Source organism: Mchenga conophoros, linkage group LG7 (assembly GCF_057382185.1).
Source record: "Mchenga conophoros isolate Kocher_MC1m ecotype Shallow Benthic linkage group LG7, M_conophoros_male_GT1.1, whole genome shotgun sequence".
Taxonomy (NCBI): Eukaryota; Metazoa; Chordata; class Actinopteri; order Cichliformes; family Cichlidae; genus Mchenga; species Mchenga conophoros.
The window spans coordinates 16013062-16037645 of record NC_140532.1 but is presented as its reverse complement, the minus strand read 5'-3'; the positions used below and the strand labels follow the sequence as shown (position 1 = coordinate 16037645).

The window sequence follows — 24584 nt, the reverse complement described above, 5'->3', positions numbered from 1 at the left end:
GTTACAGGTGTTACACTGTTTTCTTAGATGCCGTTGTAAACTGCGCAAATGCAATGTCTGACAGGAAGTTGAATGCGGTTTGGTTTTTGGGGTTTTTTTTGTTGTTTTTTTGTTTTCTCCTGATGAAGAAAAGAAAACAATGTGCCCGTTGTGTAAATGAGACACCCACAAAAGAAAAACTCACAAGGTTGAGGTTGTGAAATTGTAATAAAAGAACTAAAAAACACACCTGCAGTTGTGTTGCACCAGGAAGGCAGGAGAGGGTTAAAAATGTGGGTGTAACGAATTTGCCCCCTCACGCACATAAACCACACACAAACCAGTCAGACAGACACCATCATTTGTTTCTCTCACACTCCGAGACCAGACTCTGTTTCAACGGTAGACTCCTCTGTCAGCTCTGAGCACCTCCAGAGACGCAAAGTAAGTGTTTGCGATGTTTTTGTGTATCTAGCTAGTAATAACCCCAGAGTTACCCGCGCTAGCTTGTGAAAACACGCCGTTGGAATGCCCCCCTTTTTTTGTACTTTGTTTGGAGACCTTTTGTTTAGTTTACAACGGTCTTTATGGGCCGTTTATTTTCTGTTAAAGTTGCTGGAAACTTGTTAATAGAGTGAGTAGTTAATTTTGTCGGGGAAATTTGAGGAGCTGGTCAGTGGACGGTCAGCTAGCCGTGAAAGACACGAGATGCTGTGTTCAGTGTCAGGCAGAGCCAGAGTTTCAGTCCCAGGAGTCATTCAGATGTAAAAATACTTTTTCAGCCAGATTCAAGTCCTCGCTTTTTGTCGTTTGTACACGTTTAATGCTGGTGTATTGACTTTAATATGTTGTGTGAGAGCTGTACGTGTTTGTTGGGCAAACGTTAAAACAGATGTTCAAGGTTCTGCTTTCGACATGGTGTAATTACATTATTTCGACCTTCCTGGACACTGAAAAAATGGCTGAGTGTGGATAATTGTTATGATTGGTATTTTGTGATTATTTTTTTAGACTTTACACTTGAGCAAATGAAAAAAAAAAAACTAATAAAACAACTCCCCCTTTTTTTCTTTCTTTTTTTTTTACATGAGGCAACGTAATGCAAAGTTTAAAGCGTTTAAGACCAGTGACGTACCTATGAAATCTGGGGCCCAAACGTATGTGGTCTCACATGCCAGATCGGTATAATAAACACGTGAAAGCATGTGAAGTAAAGCTATTATAGTTCACTCAAATATATTTTCACATCTAGTTTTAGTTAACTGAAATATAACACAAAACAAAAATGAACTAAAATAGAATTACAGGGAAAATATTTTTAGTTTAGTTTAGTTTTTATTTAAATTTGGCAAAGACATTGATAGATGTGTTTATTGAGGCTCAACTGCATTTAAAAAGGGGATCAGCTTTGGGTTAGTATCTTGCCTAAGGATATTTGGCATGCAGACTGGAGCAGCCAGAGATCGAACCACCAGTCTTCCAATTAGTAGATGACCTGCTCTACATTCTGAACTACAGCCACCCCTAAATATTAATAGATCAGTAGTGGCTAAATCCTGCCTCTGACATTTTCCATTAATACAGTTTAAAAATTGAGAAAAGCTAGTATTGAAACGAAAAGTAAACAAATTGCCAAAAAACAAGAATTAAACTGAAACTAAACTGAATTGAAAGCAAAGTGCACATAAAACACATACTAATCAGAAAATTATAATAACTGATGTGAAGTGGTTATTAGTTATCAAGATTATCAGCATCAAAGTCTTTTTAAATATGAAATTTGAGCACAGTTCATCCCCTTAATGCAGTAATTACAGTGTGAAGCTTCAGGGTAAAAGAGTTCAAAGTTTTCACGTCTTTGTTATACTGTGAGCACAAAACATACAGGTGGAAGCCTTCTACATCTGGCACATACACAGAAAGATTACAGAAAATAAATCCCTAAATAAAATGAATTGTAATTAAAGTAAATTAGTTTCCAACAATTCCTATCAAAATCTTCTCCCATGTTGATCTTAATAAATCCCAATAAACTTGTGGTCTGAATATTCAAAGTAAAAAAAACAAAAACAAAACAAAACAGGTGACGCACTGACACTAAAACGTATTATTTACACAGTAGCCAGTATTCGTGGTGGATATAAAATAACTTTTAATTACCCACTTATTGAGTCTGTGTCTGATATTGTCTGTAATCTGAGAAGATGGGGCTGTTTTTCGAATTTTATACATTTCTCTTCATTAATCCAGCTAGTTAAGTGCTCTGATACTTGTCTATGGAACAAGAAGAACCAGAAACATTTTTGGCCATTCTCCAGCAGGAGTGGCCTAAACCTTTTGCACTTTTCACCGTGGAGGCTCTGTGGGAGCACTGGGGGGAAAAAAAAAAAAACACATCCAAAAAATGGTGCTGTAATTCCAGGGTTTGGGTGGTCCTTCCACATGTTAGAGGCCTAGTAACTGTTTTATTTCTCTCAGTGCAACAGCCCTAATTGTAAGCTGAGATAGTTTGAAGTGGAAGCAATGAGTAAGCTACTGAAATTCTAGGTAACATCCAGTTAATACAGTCTTGCAGTCTTTCTGCATTTGTGGTATGCCTTTAAGCAATTTTGTGGTGTACGAGAAGAAGTTGAAGTCTGAGTAGGCAAATGAATTCTCAGTGCCTGCCTGGGCTCAAACGCCTCTCTCGAAAGTTTAATGTAGAGTAGAGTAAGGGACTATTTTGAGTGTTTGCTTATTCTGGAAGTATTTGTGATTGGACAAATTGTTAAATTTGTTAAACTGTACTTCAGGGTTTGGAGAACAGTTGTAGATTGACGTAATCAAGTTACTCAGTGGTTTTGTTGGCCCTATAGAGCCTATACAGAATAAAATCTAATTTTGGAAGCACCATAACAGGTATTGATGACTCGCTGTAAAGGTCATCAGCAACTAAGAATATATGCCAGCAGGGCTTTCTAAAAAGTGGACCAAACTACCAATGAAAACTAAAAAATGATGTATTAGAAAAGAGAACTTTCTGGCAAAAAACCTCCCAGACAGAAGTCTCTCTAAAAAAAAAAACCCTCTCCCACTGCTGTTGCACCACAAATCATTGTGTTAATAGATTAGTAATTACAGTTTTGTTTTTGTTCTTGTTTTTTTTTTTTCTTTGACTCTTCTTGGTCTAAGGATGTCAAAAGAATTTCTTCTGGTATTAAACTTTGATATTTAATTCTGTTAAAATTAGATTCCTTTCTTCCCATTCATTATTTTTCATTCGGCTGCTGTTATGTATCATTGAATTTAGAGTTTGGTGGGGTTTTTTGCTACTCTGTTTTGTTTCGTTTATACACAAAATGATTGTCTCGTTGCCATAAATGCCTCATCTTTTCTACTGAATAGTGGGGGATTTTTTTTTTTTTTGGTTTCTGACAGTTTAAATGTCACATAAGTGGAAATTTGAAATCTGTCATCTCACAAAATTCCATCCATCCATTTTCTATGACCTGTAAGGGTCCGTGTCATGAGGACAGCAGTGTAAATATAGCTCTTCCTGTCCATCCTCACTGTCTTCAGCTCTTCTTGGTGTTCCTAAGCCAGCTGAGAGACGACATCTCTGCTAATGTCCTGTATCTGCCCTAGAAAATCTCTCAAACACCTTGACTAGGATGGGACAAGGAGGCATCCTAGTCAGATGTCCGAACCCCCCCCCCCCCCCTCCCCCCCTTTTGTCTTTTCTGATGTAGAGGAACGTTGGTCATACTCTGTCCTCTCCCGAGTGACTGGAGTCATCACGCTATTTCTAAGGGGGAGCTCAGACACTTTAAGTCCTTTCTACTGCTTGTATCTATGATTTTGTCCTTTCTCTCATAGCTCACAGCCCGTAGATTGTAGGAATCTTGACCAGTATATCGACATTTATTTGACAATGCTGGACTCCACTGTTTCACCACTTGTATAAATACTTAAAAGTTGCTACCTCAAGTAGAGGAGCTTACTTTCAAACCGGAGCAGGGATTTGACCACTTTTCCGGCCAAAAACCATGACATCACAATTAGAGGTGCACATCTCACCCACACCACTTCACACTCAGCTTTGAATAGAAAACCAGAAACAGTAGAACCCCACCCCAGAAAACAAAGACGTAATTCTGTGATCACACATCTGATAACCTCAACCCCTTGGCTGTTCTTAGAAACCGAGAAACGGGAACAAATCTCTCTGATTTATTGGCAATGATGTGACTTGATATGGTTGGATGGGTGGATAAAAACATTGTCAATTACATGATATAGTGACTGTAGACCAAATCTGTGTTTAGTCTTGTTGCCACAGATGTGTCATCATTTTCATTTACGTGGGTAGGTACCAGGCACCCAACCACAGATGGGGAGTTTACTGATTTCTTTTGCCATACAGCTTGTCATTACATAGATGCAAAATGGGAAATCCCCTCCATCCCTGAAAACCCACTGAGGTGTATCAACTAATAAAGCAACTGAACTGATAAAACATCGTCTATATTACCGACACCCCATGACTCAGGCGAATTAAAAACTTTCATAGACATAAAAAATAACATGTTGATGAAAGCTATCAATACTAGCAGCCCTGATTCTCTGACCAGCAGACCGCAGAGGCGGATTTTACTCCAGGGGCTGTTTCTAGGAATGCATGCATTTTGAAGATGTTTTCTTTTGTCACTGAAATGCAGCAGTAAACAACCTACAACCTGTTCGTGCATGGTGATCAACAGTTTTTGAAATGTTAAAGCAGGATTCTGGCACGATATTGAGAGCTTTAGTAGTACCAGGATGGTGTCTGGTTCATTCGTTCCAACACTGTGGCCTCACAGATGCGTAAGTGGGTCATATTAAATGGGAATATGACCCATGTTAGGAGGAGGTAGTAGAGGGAGCTTGGCACACTGCCTGACGTTTTGTGTTCAACACGACCATAGCTGATCAATGCTGGGTCCATTTCAGACACAGTTGCTGCCATCTGCCATTCGTGCTGTCTCGTCTCTGTAACCCATGCTTGTGAACTGACCCTTTGTACAAACACTTATTTCAGCGTAATGCTTTTAACCTTTTATTGCACCCAAAATACTGTTAGTAGGTGTTCGCACCTTACGCCAAACCACAGGGAGGGAGATGGAGGATGTAAAGAGGGGGGGAAAAAATGTGTGAGATCACGGGGCCGGGAAGTTCAGGTAATTCTGTCGCGGTTTTATTCAGGGGAATTTTTCTTTTTTCTATCCTGCACATTGTTTTTACACCAAGCTGAGCCTTCACCTAGTTCAAATTGGAGAGATGAAAAATAACCTTTCAAGTAAACTGCCTTTTGACATCAGCAGCAGCATATATATATTTTCTACTTGTAATGAATGGTTAAAATCCCACTCCTGGGTGGCTGTTTAGCTCCACTTCCCATTCCACTGCCGAGCCTTTATTTTCACATGCTTCCAGGAAGTTAACTGTGATTGGCTTTGACTGTGTAAGCTACGCAATAAGAATTCTCTAAATGCATTTTCAACTTGATCTTGTCAGTGTGCGAGCTTCTATGAAAGCTATACTCCCAAAAGAGTATAACCTCAGTTACTGCCTCGTAATAAATTAGGCTAGCACTAGGGCTGCCACAAACGATTATTTTGATAGTCGACTAGTCACCGATCATATATGCGATTAGTCGACTAATCAGATCATCATCCACTGGACGTAAAACTACAGCTTATTGCACCAGCAGCATCTGCTCTTATATAACTATCATTAGCTTACAGCTTTAAGCTTTTAAGGTGCTAACTAAAAATAAAGACAAGATGATAGTTTATTCAATTCAATTTTAATGAAATTTGCAGATTGTTTCGGTAAAGTTTAATAAACTCCTTGCTATCTAAAATATAACAGGACACCGGAGTATATTCTCCAGCATCTCACACTTCTGATAATCAGCTGTCTGCTTGACGTTTATTCAGCTGTGTAAAAACTATAACTTTAATCTCAGCCAAACCGATTTACTCAGGAACAAATAAAATACAAAAAAAAAAAAAAAAAGCCAAACAACAACATTTTTAATTTATCTAAGTGACTCATATATATTTAACCTGAGTCGCGAAAGATGGCGGTGGGTTTGAAAACAATTTGCCGGGAGTCCGGTGTTCTCACGGCGCTAGTGACCTAGCCCCCGGCTAGCTATCGAGCTAGTGGGTAACAGACGTCTCCGAAAACGTCGGAGCGCTTTTGAAAATATGTGGTGTCCTGATAAACTGAGCCGATATTTGAGGTTTACACAGCTACATTCTCGCCTGAAAATATGTTAAACGTTTATTTTGTGACCCAGAAAGAATAATAAGAGTAATATTAAAACTAACTAGCTACCGCCATTGTTGGAAACTAAACTGGGCCGCGCTATGAATTCTGGGACACAGCTGCTTCTTCTTCTTCGGGGTTTAACGGCAGCTGGCATCCTTGTACATGCTGTGCTGCCATCTTCTGTTTCAGTCCGTTATTACACTCTTAAATCCTGCTATTATTCCTGCGTCTTTTGCGATCTTACAAAGCTTCAAACGACACGTCGACTATTAAATCAGTCGTCGACGATTTTGATAGTCGACGTAATCGTGACTAGTCGACAAATCGTGGCAGCCCTAGCTAGCACGTTATCTTATTTATGTTTGTTGTTTCAGAAATATAATAAGTAGCATTGAGGCATTGTTGGGAACTGTTTTAAGATGGACTGGGGGCTCAGTCAGCAAACAATGGTTGTCATAACTAAGCCTTTTTTTAATCCCCGCTGCTGCTCACCATCTAGACATAAAGACCAACAATCTCCTTTAAGGATTATCTACTTTGCAAGGGTATCTGCTGTGTGGTTTGGGCTTTGCATTGTGTGTAGCTTTGTAAATATGAAATTGTGTTGGTATTTCTATCAGTATTTTTATGCTACATTTAATAAGTAATAATATTGAAAGGCTTTTGATAGAGCTGCTCTACAGACTGTGTATCTGACAAACAACTTAAAACCACGAAAGCATGTTGAATCTGAAAGTATTCTTCAGAAAGCAATCTGAAGTATTTGTTTGTCTGTGTTTATGTTTGTGTAGTCTAAGTAACTCACTCATGTGATAGTTACCAGCAGTTCAAATGAAATTTGATGGTAAAACCAGTTTGAACTACACTGAACAGCATCAAAGCTTTGGGGTTTGGTTGTTTTTTGCTGGGTTTTTTTTTTTTTTTTTTTTTTTAAGTCTGTTTTGTAGCTTTTGGCTTTATTTGTACAGTGAAGGAGATAGACAGGAAATGGGGGAGGAGGAGAGAGCGAGGCAGTGACACGTATCATAGATCTGACCCGGCTAAGTTTAACTAACAACGAGTATTGTTGAGCAGAACCTATTTTTCATATTATCTTTAGGCTATAATTAATTTTCATGTTCTCTTCTTTGACATACACAGTGTCTGGAAAAACACGGCAGCTTCCTTTAGGCATAATCTGTAGACAGACTTCTTATCAAGTGAAGAGGAAACGAGATGTGATTAAGAGATGTCAGCAAAGTAAATAGTCTTCATTTGCAAGTCATTTGAGTGGATTTCCAAGATACATATTGTTAATTTGAACTGTTGGTTAACATAGGCAAAAGAAAAAAGAACTAAATACATGATTACTTGTTACAGATACTGGAAGAAGGTTTAGATGAAATAAGTGACACAGGAAGAGAGAGCTTGTCATGAGATATACAAGTGCCTCCATGTTGTATTTCAGACTCCTCGAATAACCACAATAGCTGGTTATATTTCCTGTTTTTCCTTAGTATGAGAAAGCTGTGGTGAATATTGTCGTTGGACTGGTTCTGCTCAGGCTGAATCATGTTACCAGGGAGGCTTCATGAAGTGTACCGAGTGTGTGGTGCTGGCCTGGCCTACTTTTTTTTTCTTTCTTTTCTTTCTTTTTTTTTTTTTAAAGGGAAAAAATTACTTTGAGAAAAGTCACCAAGTGCACTCTGTGTATGTATGAAACCCAAACAGGCTGCATGTGAGCATGAGGTAAACTACTGTAAAACAGTGCAGCTGATGATATTCTATTCTAAAACCAAGAATATCAGACAGTGAAGGCCTTTCCTCGAGGATGTGATCACAGCAGTGTTCGGTCGTGTGTTTATTGGTTGTAGTTTTATACCATATAGGCTCCTTCATAAAATTCACTGCAAAAAAACTGTTGCTAACCAAACTCGTTGTTTCCGTGTTGTGTTATAGCAGTTGGTAGGTTGGTCTAGTCTCTCTCGATTTGAGATAGTAGTACACGTAACCACACGAGCCGTCATCCTCTCCACATAGCCGTCGTGACTTCACCACTCGTCACTTTGTGGTGGTCCTCCTGCTGCTCTTTCCAACCAGGGTGGTTCTTCTTGTTTGTCAAGAACGCAACTGCATTCATTAACAAGTGTTACTGCGAAAACACGATATTTTCCAACAACAGGGCAGCAGTTGTCGCACAAAAGAGGGAATAAGTTGGTCGGTTGAGCTATTTAAGCCTGGAGAAATGTGACTGTTTAAAAATGAACTAGGCTGACGCTGCTTTGAAGATTTGAAGCTGTGTTTAATCAGGAATCCAGCTGTGCAGATTTCTCGACGTCCTTGACTCAAAGCTAACTTTCCTTGTTGTGTCTTTTCTTCATCTTGAGTCGGTTTGTGATCTCTCTCTCTTTTTTTTTTTTTTTTTTTTTTTAATGTCTTGCCCACGCTTTACTGTGATATAACTCTCTGACGTTAATAGCCAATAAATTCTCTTTTGTCTCCCAGAAACACAGCCATGGGGAAAGGATGCGTTGCAGTCACCAAATACTTTCTATTTCTCTTCAACCTCCTCTTCTTTGTAAGTATCTGCACATGCATTGCACACACTGTTAGAGTAACCCAACTTTCACCTTGTCAGCAGTTTTGTTTAGCTAAGCTAGACAGACGAGTATGCTGCATCCTACACTTATGACGCACTTAGAGTTGCATGATGTCTTTCAGGGTTATATTTGAATAACTGTCAGATGCTGCCAGGGGATGGTAGAGATACACAGGGAAATGTCGCTGTGACTCTCTCTGTGATAGGAGATATGAAGTTCGGTCAGGTCTAAATTACAACAGATGGTTTCTGTTTGTTTCCTAGTCGCTTGGGCTGGTCACAACATAAAGTCCAGAGGTTCATACAACCCCAGACTCCTAAAACTGACTCTGCGAGGATGTCCAGACCTTTCTAGTGGGTCTGTGGCTGTAAACCTGATGCAGACCTTTTGATGTGAATGCGCCACTGGTGTCTAATAGGAAGCGTGTGTGTCTGTGTCAGTGTTTGTCCATGTGGACAGATTAGTCTAGGGGAGGTTAGGGGAAGCCAGGAAGTGGAGGGCTAATGATGGCTGCCGGGAGCACAAGAGTCTCTCTAAATGAACGGCTCTTAACGAAGGCTTTAATTACTGCTGGGAGGTTGGGGAGGGGCAACGATACAAGTGGATAGCTGGGGAATCAACAGAGCCTCTTATTTGAGAATTTTGCCCCCTCTACAGTGCCCCACAATTTCCAAACAAGGCCCCGCTTAATTACATTGATAGTCTCAGCTTCATAGCCTCATTACAAGGGTATATAAAGTAAATCTGATAATTTTTGGAGGCTTTAAGGAACCAATTACACTATGTTCCAGTTTCCAGTTCTGTTATGAATACTGATGTTAATTGTGAGAAAAGCCTGTGGAATGACTGCCTCCACATCCTGTTTCTTTCCAAATGTTGTTATGAGAGAAAGAGAAAGGCAGACAGAAACACAAGGGACAAGATGCAATCAGATGTATCCCACATGTGACAGACCAAGAGAGCAAAAAAGAAAAAAACAAACCAACTACAAACCGTGTGTAAGACATTAGAGCACATATTGTGCCTGATTTTTCTCTGTCACCTCCACAGGTGTTTGGAGCCCTTATCCTGGGCTTTGGACTGTGGGTTCTGCTTGATAACAAGAGCTTCATTGCTGTCCTACGTAAGTACCTCCTCTCTACAACTAATGCAGATTTTATCCCCTGAGGCGCATTCCTAAAAGGTCACGAGGGTCTGCTCACACCTTACTAAAAGTGTGACTCACATATGAATGTTGATGACTTCCTGTGCACCCTGTAGAGATACAGACACACACTGACAGGCACATCTGTGAGAAGTGGGTTACTCAGGGGGGATGACGGGCTCTTGATTACTAGGGCATCTTAAAAGGTTTCATCTTAGGGTGGAAAATGGCAGTTGTATCCCCCTCCTCCACTTTCCACACTTTGAACTTGCCCGTTTTCTTAGTCCTACAGATGGCAGAGGTGCTAGATAACATTTCCCACTTGTACAGATGTTCTCACATATCTACTTGTAGACACTGCATAGTAAGAAATACGTTATTATTGCAGTTATCAGCTTTCTTAAAGATAGAAACGTCTTCAACTACTGTGAAGAAGACTGGAGAAAGCATAATGAAGCCCATGTCCAGATTTGCCTGAAAAAGCAGAGAACCACGGATGGAAACTCTTAGTTGCCATAAATCTCTTTTATAAATGCTTTCAGTGTATTCATCCCAAGTGGAGCATTTCCAAGAGCAGCAGTCAAGTTTTTTTCTCAGTTTGTAAAGAGAAATTCCTTCTTTTTATTGTCTGGCAACTTGGTACATGTTGGAAGTCAGATGCAGCACTTTCTTCTACGTGACTCTGATACCTCTTTCCTATAGGAGATCTGCATATGTCGTGTTTGCCAAAGCAGGGTCTAATGTTCCATTTAACTCAACCTCTGATGAGTGGTTGTGACCTGATTCACTGTGCCAGGCTAGAAGGGCTGTGAGATTTACTGCTCTTAGACAGACTCAGTTTGAATCAGTCAAATTAGATTAATTACTGTTTTGTTAATTGTTTCGGCGCCTTGCATTGTTTGGTTTTACGGCATCGGCTGAACTTTCCAGTGATTTTTAACAAGTACGATTAATGGACTAAATAGAAGTCTGAATGATCAAAAATAAAAGTTGAGTTCTTTGATAATGAGATAAGAAAATTCTAGGTCAAGTAGAGCAGAAGTCATCTGTATTTTGGTTGGAAGTTTGGGGTTATTTTTTCATTTGCTATCTTGATCGGTTGTTTGTGAAAAGAGTAGAGTTTGATCAAAACAATCTCTAGAATTGACCTTTATTGTCCTAAAACTTAGTGAGTCCAAGGTTGTTGTTCAGCTGAGTTTGGTTATCTCAAATTAGGCCTTCAGGAAATAAAGGCAGTAGAGTGTGCATCATCCTTTTCAGCCTCAGGCCTATTGTTGTGATAATCCAGCTGTTCCCCAAGAGATAGCATGATTCATTCATACCTTATTCGTGCTAGGAGGAGTCTAATGACCGCCCCCCCTACTTGTATTTATGTTCCCTATACCATGGACTGGTCAAACTCTGCTCCGCCTTGGATGTCTAACCTCACAGAAAATATCGTATCACTCTGCAGAAGAACAAAAGCTCCAGCCAGCTCTGTTTATTGACTCTTGTGCATTCCCCTCAGAAGCTTGGTCTGCCTATAAACAGGATCTTTGTGTTTTTAGTTTCCATTCTTTATGAGTTATATTAGCAAAGGCCTTTGCAGCTGTCCCAGTGACTTCAGGCAGGGAAACTATGAGGATGTTGTGGTTTCAGGCGCCCCTGCCCCCCCTCTTTTTAAGTTAAAAAAGACATCTTCCCCTCACTATATACTCGCCTATATCAGAGCACTGATGTTAATAGTTTACTGTAACATGATGCCTTCAGTTTATCTTGCTGGCGTTTGCTAAAATACAGCGTGCATATTATTTAGACAAGTCAGCCTGGGAGTCAGGGAGAAGAGGTATGTGAGACGGAGAGCGCGCCAAAGCACTGTTTGGAAATGTGCTTCATATTAATTCCGAAACTTTTACAGAGGCACAGGGAGAGAAAAAGAGAACATGCTGGAAAAAGATTTTCTTTGGACTCTTTCAACTCAGAATTCAGCAAAGTAAAGGAAAAAAAACTTGATCTGCCTGTGTTTAATTTTTAAACCTGTGCGTATAGTCAAGTATGACTTTTCGCCATCTGTATGGAAGCTCAGTGTGTGGCTTCGGTCATGTTTACAGAAGGACCTGCAGCACCAAACAATCCTAACTCCTGCTCTCCCTCGCCAGCCGTCTTGAAGGGCACCATGAGTTTTCCTTCTTTAAATGGAAAGTTCCATGGAAACCACTGAAGTAACTATTTTAGAATATCTAACAGAGACCTACATAGAAACTTGCCAGAGTAGATGACAGAATAGCACAGTAACCAGGCTAATACATGCTGACTGCAGGAGGATGCTATGTTTTTGGTATTACTCCAGAAGCACACAGATGCAGGAAGCTTGTAAAGAACAGTTTCTGTTCTGCTGCTGCAACCTTTGAAACACCTGCAACTGGTCTTAGGAGTACAAGGAAACTGTTGTTTTGTTTTTTATTTAAAAAGGCTTCATTTTTCTAAATGTGTGATGAAAAGATGGAAAGAAGAACTAAGCAGACTCAGTACCCCGATTGTGTTTTTCAGTTAGCTGCTGCCAAGGTTTTTGTAGTGAGTTATGTTAACAATCTAAAACTAAGTGTGTTGAAACATTTCCGTTAACTGAAATTAGCCTGCATTTTATATTATGCAGGCTAATTAAAATATACAGCTTTAATTCTGTTTGGTGACATTTTTCATACAGAGGCTTGGATGTCTACATGATTGTATAATTCTGTTTGTGAACTAAAATGTTGCTTCTTACAAATACCCATGTTATTGCATTAGAGTTGCACTGCAGTTCCTCAAACTTCTGGGTGTATGTTATTAGTTTGCGTAAACACCGGGCTGCATGAAAACCACACACAGAACATCTAATTTAAACTCTGTAGTTAATAATCATAGCACACCGGTTTACCATCTACATGGAAAATACATGTTTGCGGTCCACTGTAGCTGCATACTCTTCAAGTGAACCTTCAGTGCGTTGAATTACACTAATAAATGTAATGATGACAATATAGGAAGCAAAATGTCAGCACATATCTTGCTGTGTCATGTAACTTTTTCTTTGCTTTTCTCTCTCGTCTGACTATGTAAATGTTGATTTGTTGCACCTCTAACTAGAGCCTTAGAAATCTCTTACATGCATTAATATATTTAGTGTTGCTAAATGTTCTCGCTCCGGCTCCTAACTGTACCTACTGTATACTTTTATGCATGTCCCTAAATCCCTCAGGTTAATTACTGAAACCCGTGGACATCTGTTGCTTTTGCAGCTACTAGTTGGTTGCGTGTGTGTGTGAGGGGAGGGTTGGGCGTGCGGTTATGAGAAAGACAGAAATAACATGCCCCAGCTGAATACCGGATATAGAACATACAACATGGTTGTCTGCCTCCCTTTTAATGTTACCTCATAAACACTCGATACACGGTGACCTCATCACTTTCAGAAAGTATTCTTAAACCACCACAGCATACACTGTTATGGTAGCCCATGTCGAATCAGCAGTGTACATGCATTCAGTCACATCTTGTTCATAGTTTTGGTAAGTTTATATCACGTATTTAAAGGTGTTTCAGTACTAACAAGAAATTACTGTAAATGCTGTAAAGGCTTCCATTTAGTGTTCTGACAAGTTGCGTGAGCTATAAAATATTATTTATAGTTAAGACAGGATATGAAAATGTGCTGCAGCCATAAAGATTTTCTATTTATTTTTGTTTAATGATGCATCCTGTTCCGATAAGTGCAGATGATAAAGTGTATCATGGAGGTTTTCAAAGTAACATGGTGCTAGTTCAAGAAGAGCTAATGTTCCTTCTTTGCAGTCATAAAGTAGAGTAATAAAGTTTAGCTTGATTTTAACAATCTTCAGAGATATTAATATTGACTGTGCATCTGACAGAGCACATATAAAGAAAAGCAACACAGAAATATATTCACAGATATTAGAGGTGAGGTGTCAGAGCCTTTCTGTCTGTCAGCTCTTTTACCAAACTGTCGCGAGTGAGTTATCTGATTTGCTGTTTTGTTTGCTTGGCCCAGGAATCCTTGATAAGATGGAGCCATTTGACAGAGCTCAAAATCTAGCCTTATCCGTGGATTGAGCTTGGAGTCTTTGGAGCTCTTCCAAAGCAGATAACACACAGAGTCACATAATGGCTCCAATTTATCTCCTCTCCAACCTTCCCAGTGCCGGCCCCCTCCTCCTGCAGAATCCCTCCCACTCTACATACCAGAAAGGGAAATCAATTTATCTCGCCACACACTGACTTGTCTCAGTCTACTCTGAGAGAAAAACCTTTTGTGTGAGAAAAGAATGTGTTCTCACACAAAAGCTTGCATGATTTCAACATAGAAAATTTGCTCGGTGAACGAGGTTTGGCTAACCGTAACCTGTGTGTGTAAAAATGTGTTTGCAGAAGTAAAAAGGCCCCCACTTATGTGGTGCAAAAGTCTGTCTCATTTGGCCTGCTAGACACAGTTGCATTTGTATTACAGTTAGTGGAGAAAAAGAACAGAAGTCAGGGGCCTGTCACCATAAAAATCATGTTTGTGCCACCCTTTTAGATCTCAGGAATTCTATATGTTGATCTCTTTCTGTGCCCCTGATTGTTTCCATCTTCTCCAGAGGAATCATCAGATACTGTGAAAGTGGCCTCATACATCCTCATTGGAGTGGGTTCCCTGACGATGGCCATGGGCTTCTTTGGCTGCATTGGATCCATCTACGAAGTCCGTTGTCTTCTGGGTCTGGTGAGAAGCTACACTGACTTTAAACTCTTTTTAATCTCTTTTGCCTCTATCTGCAATCGAGTGCATAATTAAAACAGTAAATACTGTTCGAGGTATTGTTTCCTACTTATTTATATTTATTCTCTTATCGTTTTAAACACACAGAAGCTTAATTTTATTTAATGAAACATTCACCTACCTGCTTGAGCTCTCAAGGCTAAGAACATGTGGTATATTCCTGCTGACATTAAAACCCTTCAGCATTTCTGCTAAATGTGTGCTGCCAGGCTATCACAGCATGTGTGGATTTACAGGTGGTGGGGTGGGGGGGATGGGGATAAAGCCAGTAAAATGTAGGGGATACAACAAGAGTGGGGATGGGTGCGTGACCTACAGTGTTAAACCTGCAAGGGGTTAACTGAATAACTGCTGTGACCTACTTCTTCCAGTGACAGTGACCAGCTGGCAGTAGAGCCTCTCTCTCTCTCTCTCACTCACACACACACACACACACACACACACACACACACACACACACACACACACACACACACTGAGGGAAGACTGGAAAAGCTGGATGTGTCTGCCCAAAAAGTGTTTTTCTCTTATTCTGTTTTGTTTCTATTTGTTACATGTGAATAAATTTCCATTTATTAGAGTTGATAATTTGTTTACTTTCTATCTATTCAGTACATTAACTGTGTGAGGATGAGATGCAATAAAAAAAGTTAAGAGAACAGGTCCAGATTATAAGCTTTACCGTTGGCTGATCTCACAATCGTCTCCTACACTGTTTTCAGCACGGCTGCTATCTTAGTCGAAGTCCTGTTATGACTCTACATTTATGCCTCTGCAATATTCATTGGATCACCTCCTGTGTGTCATAACAGTGGACCTGCAACTTGATTGTCATTTTCGTGAAAAGGATGAAAATGTAGGGAAGCAAAACTGGTGAGCGGTCCAGAAACTTCTGCGTTTTGAGTGTGCTCTGAGCTGACAGGAGATGGCTGGCTGACATGCACCATAATTCACATCACTTCTGCTGAATGTTCTTCTTCAGAAGCCCCAGAAAGTTCGAATAGAGCTCCACGTTGACAGTTTCACCGCAGGGAATGAATTCACTGTGCACCATGTTGGAAACTAAAGTGACTAGTATGCCCTCGGTCTCGCACCTCTCCCCACACACTTGCCTTAGGGCTTGGAAACTGTGGAGTCTGACACAAACTTCAGGTTGATTTGAAAAGACAAGTTAAAGTTTGACCTCTGTGCAAGTTTGAGGTCTGTGGTTTAATCATAGAGCACGGAATAAGATCTAAAAACAGCATTCATGCTGGAACTTGTCGGGACCAAAGCAGCCATGTCTGAGAAGATAAGCTTTAACGTGAGATTGGCCTCATTAAATTCTTCTGAATCTGTTTTTAGAGGGGGGGTTTTTTTTCATTCAGAAAAAGTGTCAACACTTGTTTTGGTGTTTTGGCTGCCCAAAAATAACCGAGTTTCATGATATTCAGGACTTAATAATCTATTTTCTATCTATCAGCTGCGTGTGGCTGGATATGTTAGTGTTCGTTGAAAGTCTTCCTGCTGCTACTAATTAAAAAACCTAAACTAAACCAGCAGCCTATAATTACCTGAAACTTGCTGTGAAACTGTGCAAAGCTGATGGGAACTACAGATATATGTTCACCAATACAAGCTTTCTTACTTCATTCACTCCTGTTAAAAAAATAATTATTTTATCTGCTTTAAGATTTGCATCGGTGTTTTTCATCTCTTATCAGTGGTTATGTAAAACTGACATACGTCTTTGTCCCCTCACAGTACTTCACCTGCCTCCTCCTCATCCTCGTTGCCCAGATCACTGCTGGAGTTCTCATTTACTTCCAGAGAGATCGGGTAAGAAGCTAGTTTAGTTGATCCTGCTTTACTCTCTTCCCCTATATTTTTTTTCACATCTTCTTTCTTTTTGTGTTATATTTGTTTCCTTTTTTATTTTTACCATATTTCCTAATTTAACTTGTTTCCCCCGCTTCTCGTGCATTCTACCACCTACCACTCCTCCACCCACTAGTACAGTTTGGGCCCACTGGGTACTTGTTTCCCCTTCACAGCTTTCGCTGGCTGTGTGTACATTAACCTGTAAGGAATCCAAAGTTCAACAAATGGAAAGTTTCAGTTTGAGTTTGTGTCATGTGATTGGATTGTGAAAAGTGAGATAAAGAAGGAGGACAGGAGACATGTGATAACAGTACCGGAAGTAGTTTGTAGGTTGCTGTAATCGAAGGCTTTCGTCATCATATTAGTGATGTGGAGCGAGTGTGCTGGAGAATCGCATTAAATGATGTTTTTAAAGCTTTAATCATATGAAATAAGTCTGTCTTCATCTTCTATACGTTAGTACTTTTCACCCCAGAGGCAGAAATTGTCATCGTATTAACTATCATGTCACCCATTTCTGGGTGAAAAAAAAGTTTTAAACAACAGCAACCAAACTGTGGCAAAGTTTAATCCTTTGATAGATGTTATTAGCTCGGCAGGGGGGCTTGAATTAAAACACAAGCTGGCTAAAATAAAAACCATGACAAACAACACCAAAAAACAGCTTAAGATTTTCAAAACGTATTGGATTAAATTTTAAAAGGCTGTTGCGTAGCTGTAAATGTGTTTTTCTGAACTCCTGATGTTTTAATGTTTTCCCCCCTTAAAACCTTTCTTATACAGGTCAAACCAGTAATAGCACCACCTTTGTGTTGTTCTAAAGGGAGTGTTAAGTTGGAGCACATAAACATCTAAAACCGGTTTTGTTCTCTAAACATGGCCTTTCTTTTCCAAGACATAAAAAGCCTTTCCCTTGATAAACCTCACCACTGCGCTCAGGATAGGTGGTGGCTATTTCAGCCCTCCAGCATTTATATGCATGTATGTGTACGTACATGTGTATCTGCGTATCTGTAGCCCAAGACACCCTCCCTGTGTTTAAGGCTCACCACAGGGCAGGGTGGTGCCCATTCCCAGAATAGGGTGAGGCTCTCGCTGTAGAGCCTCAGAAGCTGCATCTCTGCCACCGCTCTGTGGTCGTACACACATAAACACGGAGTCGTTCTCTTGCTAAGCTGTATTTGAACAATGTTTGAGCCCAGCAAGAGACGTCACATAGAAGAACCGACTGCGGCGGTGCTCGAAGAAGCATAAATTTAAAATTTGGAAAAGAACGATCATCTGTGGGATTTGTGGGGGGTTGTTGCTTGTTTATTTGCTTTCCTTCATCACCACTGTTTCACTTCCCCTCTCTGGCTGGTGTTCAACCTTTTTTTTTAATGCCTAAAATAAAAAGCACTTTTATTTACGTACAGCCATGGTGTGTTTTCTGATTCTTAGACACTGATAATAATATACTCGTATTCAATTCCAGTTGGCATATGAGATGGACAGCATTATTAAGACTGTGATCATCACCTACCCCAATAACAGGACCACAGAGCACCCCTTGGACTACATTCAGAGGACGGTGAGTTGACGCTTCAGTGTGTTTCCACGCCTTGTCGACCCCCCCCCCCCCCCCCCAAAAAAAAAACCAAAACAAACCATTTGTTTAGATTTCAGTTTGGATTGTTTTGGTGGCAGGCGTGATTACTCTAAATAATTCTTCAAGAATCACTTTACAATACATTATAAGCAGCTTTTCTATCCTTTTTAATGCGTAACTCAGTCAATCAACAATTATCATGCAAGCAGCTAACGGTGTGATTGCAGCTTTCCATACATCAGGAGAGACTAATTGTGCTGAATAGTTGTAGGTCTGTAACCTGCAGCCTTCGTCTAACTTAACTTTCATCCAATCCGGTGGGCTCCCTAAGTTCCATCACATCCACCGTTTTCTGGAGACAGCCTTTTCAGAACTATACAAATAAAACTGATCTGAGGGATACGTGAAAATATGTGTATGCTTTGCACTTTGGATGAACTAACTCATTAAACTAATCAGCCTGTACCCAGTTTCTTCCCTCTCTTCTTCCACCTTTCCCTCTTTCTTGCCAAGCCTCTTTCCTCCTGGTCTTTCTGAAAGCAGCAGCCAAGAATACATTGTTCTCAAATATCATAATACAAGTACTCATTCACAGAGCCAAGGGATTTGCTAATTTTGGATCCAGTTTCATTTCCAATTCATTTTTGTCTCTTTTAAAGAAATAAAATGCAGCAAAATCTTTTCAATCCATCCTCTGTGGAGGTTTTTGTGTTTCTAACTTGTCTCACATCCTTACTTTCTCCCATATTACCAGATGAAATGCTGTGGTTTTACTGGGCCGGGCAACTGGTCTGAGAACCCTGTGGTCAAGAACAGCACCCAGGTGCAGTATTCCTGCTCCTGTCGTAATGATTCCTTGCCTGGAGTGGATAAGGCGCTAGCAGGCCTGTGTTCAACCTTGTCCTCGGATCCACCTGTTTATGAAACGGTAAATAACACAATGTAAAGTCTGCAGCCTCCTGTCTGTGCGCTAAGAGTTGAAAATTAGGCGAGCAACTGTTAAATTATACAACCTAGACTGAAATTGTTTTATTTCCATACCATGATATTGCTGCTTATACAAATTATTATTATTATTATTATTATTATTATTATTATTATTATTGTTGGTATTTTCTTTAATGTTTTCTCCAGGCAGTGGGACAGCCCCAAAATACTGTAGTAAAATTAATAATATCACAGTATTTAAAAAAAAAAAAAAAAAAAAAGGAATTGATGATCTGCATGTTTGATTCGGCCTTTATACGTTAGAGAGGCAGGGCTGAGATGGTTTGGACATGTGCAGAGGAGGGTTAGTGGATACACTGGACAAAGGAAAAGAGGAAGGACACAAAGAAGATTCATGGATGTAGTGAAGGAGGACGTGTAGACGGTTGCTGTGACATAGGCGAATGTTGGGGATGGGATGAAATGGAGGCAGATGATCTGCTGTCATCAGAGTTTTACTACAGTTATTATCACTGCATTTAAAAAGTATCTTACTTACTGATTGGATGTGTACTACAAGAAGTATAGACTTATTTGAAGTACTTTGCAGCTGCACGTAAGCATAGGAATGATTTTTAATTTATGATTCTTTGTTTTAGGGAATTTAACGATTTTTAACACTTAATGTTTGTGTCTGATAAGGCCCAATCAGCATTAAGGTAAAGTAGATGTCGGAGTTGAATTTTCCAGTAGTCTTAGCAAACAGATTACTGAAGCTTTCAGACTAAGACTGGGTGGAGATCTTAAAACACAACTCTGTTTTAAGGGTCCTAAAACTGTGGAGCAGAATGGACAGTAGACATAAACAGAGCAAAAGTTACACGTTTCAAAATGAAAACCCACCAGTTTGGATTTTTGTTTTGTTTTTAAGTCTAGGCCATGGTTAGGGAGATGACACAGACGTCACACCTTTAATCTTTACAGAACTGTTTGACTAAGACTGGCAGCTCAGTGTGCGACTGTGGTTAAACTCAATCAGCGCCGTGATCGGTGGCAGCCGAGGCAAATTGTTCATACTGCTCTGATTTATCCAAACAGCAGTACAACTCCACCGTTCTGTTGTTTGGTCTGCGTGTTTGAGAAACTTTACACTCCCCAGTCGCTCCCTTCCTCGGCTAAGCTAAACCTGTTATTCTTCCCCTCACAGGCTCAACCCAGAGCTAACAGTTGTGCTTTCAAAAGGCTCAGTTCATGTCCGGCTGTGATCCTGTAATCATTCATCTCTCTGCATGTCCCCACCCCCCACCCCCCACCCCCCCTCTCTTGTTCTCTCCTGTAGGGCTGTAAAACCACCATAGAAACATGGCTAAAGGATAACTTGGGAGTTATTCTGGGGATCTGTGCTGCCGTGGCAGTCGTGGAGGTACAGTATCCGCCTCTTCCTGTTCTGATTTTTATCAAGAGTGCCTTAAGGCTGCCAGTATATTTGTTTTTAACTGCACCATGTCTGCGTTTGCTTGGATCGTAGCTGGTATACAGTTTCAAGTTAGGTCAGGCAGACACAAGATAAATAAATGCATTAAATTATGTTTGTTCATTACAACGATGGCAGAAAGCAAACATATGTGTTTAGATTATCGTAGTAGATAGACTTTATAATCCTCCATATATACTGCTATAGGCTACTTTTAACTCCTTCCTCATTCACAAAAGGTCACCAAAGTGGGTTTGAGTTCAAGTTGAAGATCTGTGCCTTCTCTCGAGGTCTTTCCTTTATGGATCTTTTGCTTGTTTTGTTAGGTGAATGTGTAACTACACCGACAACAGCAGCTTAATCCTACACCCAGGTGCCACATGTACTGTTCCTTTAAAAGTTTGGTCTTCATTACCACACCTCTGGCTTCAGCCAGTTAGCTTAGCTGGAAGCAGAGTGAAACAGCTGGCCAGCATGTGTACATAACTCTTGTAGGCAGAATCTAGTTTGGTTAAAAAGAAAAGCTTCTCCTTCCTCTTTAACTGAATGTCAGAGGCACTAAAAGGAAAGTGAAGAAGCCTTTAGAAAACAAAACCTCCAAAGTTTTAGGAAAACCAAAAACTTATTTATATAGCTTACCTTTTTTGAATAATATATAAATGTAGGTGGAGGAGAGTGTTTGAACCTTTAGAATTTGCAGTAAAATTGAAGGTGAAATTAGAATCTGGCTCTTTACGTTAAAAAAACTGGGAGGTATTGAAGTACGATCCTGACATCTGAGGTTGTGAATCATGGCTCAAAAGCGAGAGGCCTGAGGTCCTCAGAACAGAAAGCAAGCAGTGTTTATTTATGTAGTATCTGTCCCTGCTTTTTCTATATAATAATGTTTCCAGTAGTCTCAGTTTCTGCCGTTTTAGACTAAAACACGGTGCTGTCGTTTTCAAACTAAGACTGGATATGTAGTGTTTCCAAAACGTCTCACAGACAGGAATCACAAAGTGCTGACACAATGCAAAATTTTAAAAAGAAAATAAATCGAACAGCAGATTAAAAAATTTTAAATTAAAAGACGGTGTACAATATTTTTAAAAAATACCCTTTTTTTGAAGCTAAACTAGGGTTAAGGGTACATTACATTAAAGCAGAATTTGGGGAAACACGTTTCTCATGCCAGCGTAAATGGACATGTGCGGTTGAAGCTCTGCAGTGGACATAACTAAAGTATGTGAATATTGTTTCAAGACAGACTTGGAGAAAAAAACAAAGCCTGTGGTTCAATAATTGTAGCCTGTTGTAAATACACAGAAATTCTTTGGTTTTATCACCTGCATGTTTGAGTGCACACTCTGCTCATCAGTTTCAAATGCAATATCTAAGCCGACAACTCCTCTTTCCTCCAGCTCCTCGGGATGATCCTCTCCATGTGTCTCTGCAAGAACGTTGGCCGGGAAGATTACAGCAAAGTGCCGAAGTACTGAGCTGATGCTGGAGCCAGCTTCACATCACACACACAGATGGACGGACTCTCCCTCTCTCTCTCCTCACAGCCCAGTCTTACACACACACACACACACACACACACACACACACACACACACACACAGACAAATGACAGCTGTCTCCACCATTTGAGCTTCTCATGTCTGCACAGCTGTACAGATTTCTCACGCCCACATGTACACAAACACACACACACTTCTCAAGTGTGATATATTTGTGGACCGTAAGTTGAAAAGTTACTTAATTTTCCTCATTTTATTTGTTTTTATTTTTGATGGAAGCTTCTGGCGTTTGATACTATGCAAGTGTTCATTTGTATGTCGTCGTCTTTTTTCTTTTTTTTGTGTCCCCTTGGCTGACCTCAGTGATGCGCTTAACCCTGTAAAGTCATAAGAAAACTGCCAGAAAAGTCTTCATTTATTGTGTCTTAATTGAAAATTCAGACACATTTTTTTTAAATAAAAGGAAGTATTAATTTGCGTGTAAGCATTTAAATTGGTATCATCTTTGCCACAGCCATTTTTTATGTTTAAAAATGTTCTGTTGCTTTAAAAAAAAGTGCAATGCATTGATGATGTAGAAGTCTCAAAAACTCATGTATCAAATGTACACCTGGCGCTACAGGGTTAACTGGTGAGAGAAAGAGAGCACTTTAGTGATATTGAGTTAGCTGAGAGCCAGTTATTCTGACTTCAAGGCACGGAGATGAGAGGAAAATGGGAGGGCGCATGCTACTATCTCAAGGTATTTTTGGTGCAGTGGGTGGAGGATGGATGCAGGGCATGGCTGCTGCGGTGGAGGTTTTGGCTTCTGTCGTCAACTCCTCGTACCTAGTAGCCCTCTGTTGACACCCACCACCGGCTCCACCTCATGCCTACCCATCATCTCATGTCTGTCTTCCTTTCGGGTACGCATGATTCGTAATGAGCGGCTCTTCGAAATGAACTTTTCTGTTTGAAGTACGTATGCGTATGATGTGTTGAGTGAATATTTTATTTCTTTATGTTCTTTTTTAGTATTTTCATGTTATCTGTTCTTTTTTGTTGTTTTTAAACAGCTGTATATATGACTTTAGATAGTGATCGTGGCATGTTGAGTGCTCGGTCAGCGTTTTATATGGGAAAGCTTTCACCCACATGTTCCTGTTTTAAGACGTCCTATTGTTCTTCGGTTCCTTCGGTTCTTGATGAAGAGCAGAGCACGGCTGCCTGTCAGCACTATTTTGGTCTGAATCGGAGAAATTGGATCCCTTGGTAAATTGTCATCAGTCTTAAAGCTATATTTTCATTTCCTTAACATGGCATGGTTGTTTTTGAACTTACACACAGCTCTTGGCTTTTATTTTGAAAAGTCATTTTTTCGTGTGTCTTTTAGCAGCTGTGTGACCACAGTGGATTTCTTTCAGAGCGTGACTGTTTTCCAAGAAGTTAGTTTATAGTATCAGTCCGTGAGAAAAAGGAAAGACAAAAAAAGTTGTAAGTTATTACATATTCAGAAACTGACTCTTCTCCCACTTATACTTTCTTCTCTAAAAATACTTTTTACAAAACCTCTTCTCTTCCTCATTTGTTTTTTTAGCCGTCTTCTCCATAAAATCCCATCTTTTCACTTCAATACACTATTATAGCTCAATTTATGGTTAATGAGCACTTTCATGAGCCTTCGAAAGCGTGTTCAACACGCTGTAATTACAGAGGATTAAAAGCTGTTACAGTCAGCTTCTACTGCGTGAGCTGCCAAATTGAAAACATTAATTTAAGTTGAAGAAAAATGAAGGTTTCCTTAATGTTTAGAATACTTTGTACACTTTTTCCTTTGTGGAACTTTTAAGCCATGTTAGTAATTAATTGTTTCTTTTTATTACTGAGAATTATTAATAAACATGAACCCACTAGAAACTGTTGACTGCTGATTTCATTTTATTTAAAACTCCAGTTCGAAGTTGGTACGACTTCACGCACAGACTGGAGTCAATCTTTCGCAGGCTGCTTGTTATTTGTGTGTTCAGATGTCACGTTTGTTTGTTTTGTGTTTTACTCAAAGCAACCAGAAGATGGCAGTGTACACCTAACATTTGCACTTGGCTAAAATGAGTAAATTTCCCTGTTATGGCCTTTTATGTGTAAAATGAAAGACTTCTCATCACTGGATTAATTATGCTCTAAAACCCTGATTTATAAAAGCTACAGGTTTAATTAATGGGATTCATCCAGATTCTTATGAAATTGGTTATTTCACTACCTTTCCAGTTTTGCACCTCTAAGTTAATTAATTTCTTTTTTTTTTATCGTTTCTTTTCTTCGTTTTTTAAAAAAAAAAATTATGTTAATTTAGTCTCACTACCCCGTGGCTCAATACAACAAAAAGCTCCACACGCAGAAATTTCGCTGCTTCAACAGGATTTTTCCCCTGTAAGATTGTCTCATGAGATCTAAATGCAG

At 39.8% G+C, this 24584-nt stretch overlaps 1 protein-coding gene across 1 annotated transcript; it reads left to right on the top strand.

Moving 5' to 3' along the window:
- The first annotated feature begins 269 nt into the window (after positions 1 to 269).
- On the top strand, positions 270 to 24041 carry cd82b (CD82 molecule b). The gene is made up of 9 exons (XM_085282539.1): positions 270 to 423; positions 8758 to 8830; positions 9903 to 9975; positions 14613 to 14737; positions 16538 to 16612; positions 18129 to 18224; positions 18997 to 19170; positions 20509 to 20592; positions 22044 to 24041. The coding sequence occupies exons 2-9, from the start codon at positions 8768 to 8770 to the stop codon at positions 22119 to 22121; spliced, it is 768 nt and encodes a 255-aa protein (XP_085138665.1). The 5' UTR covers positions 270 to 423; positions 8758 to 8767; the 3' UTR covers positions 22122 to 24041.
- Positions 24042 to 24584: the final 543 nt, after the last annotated feature.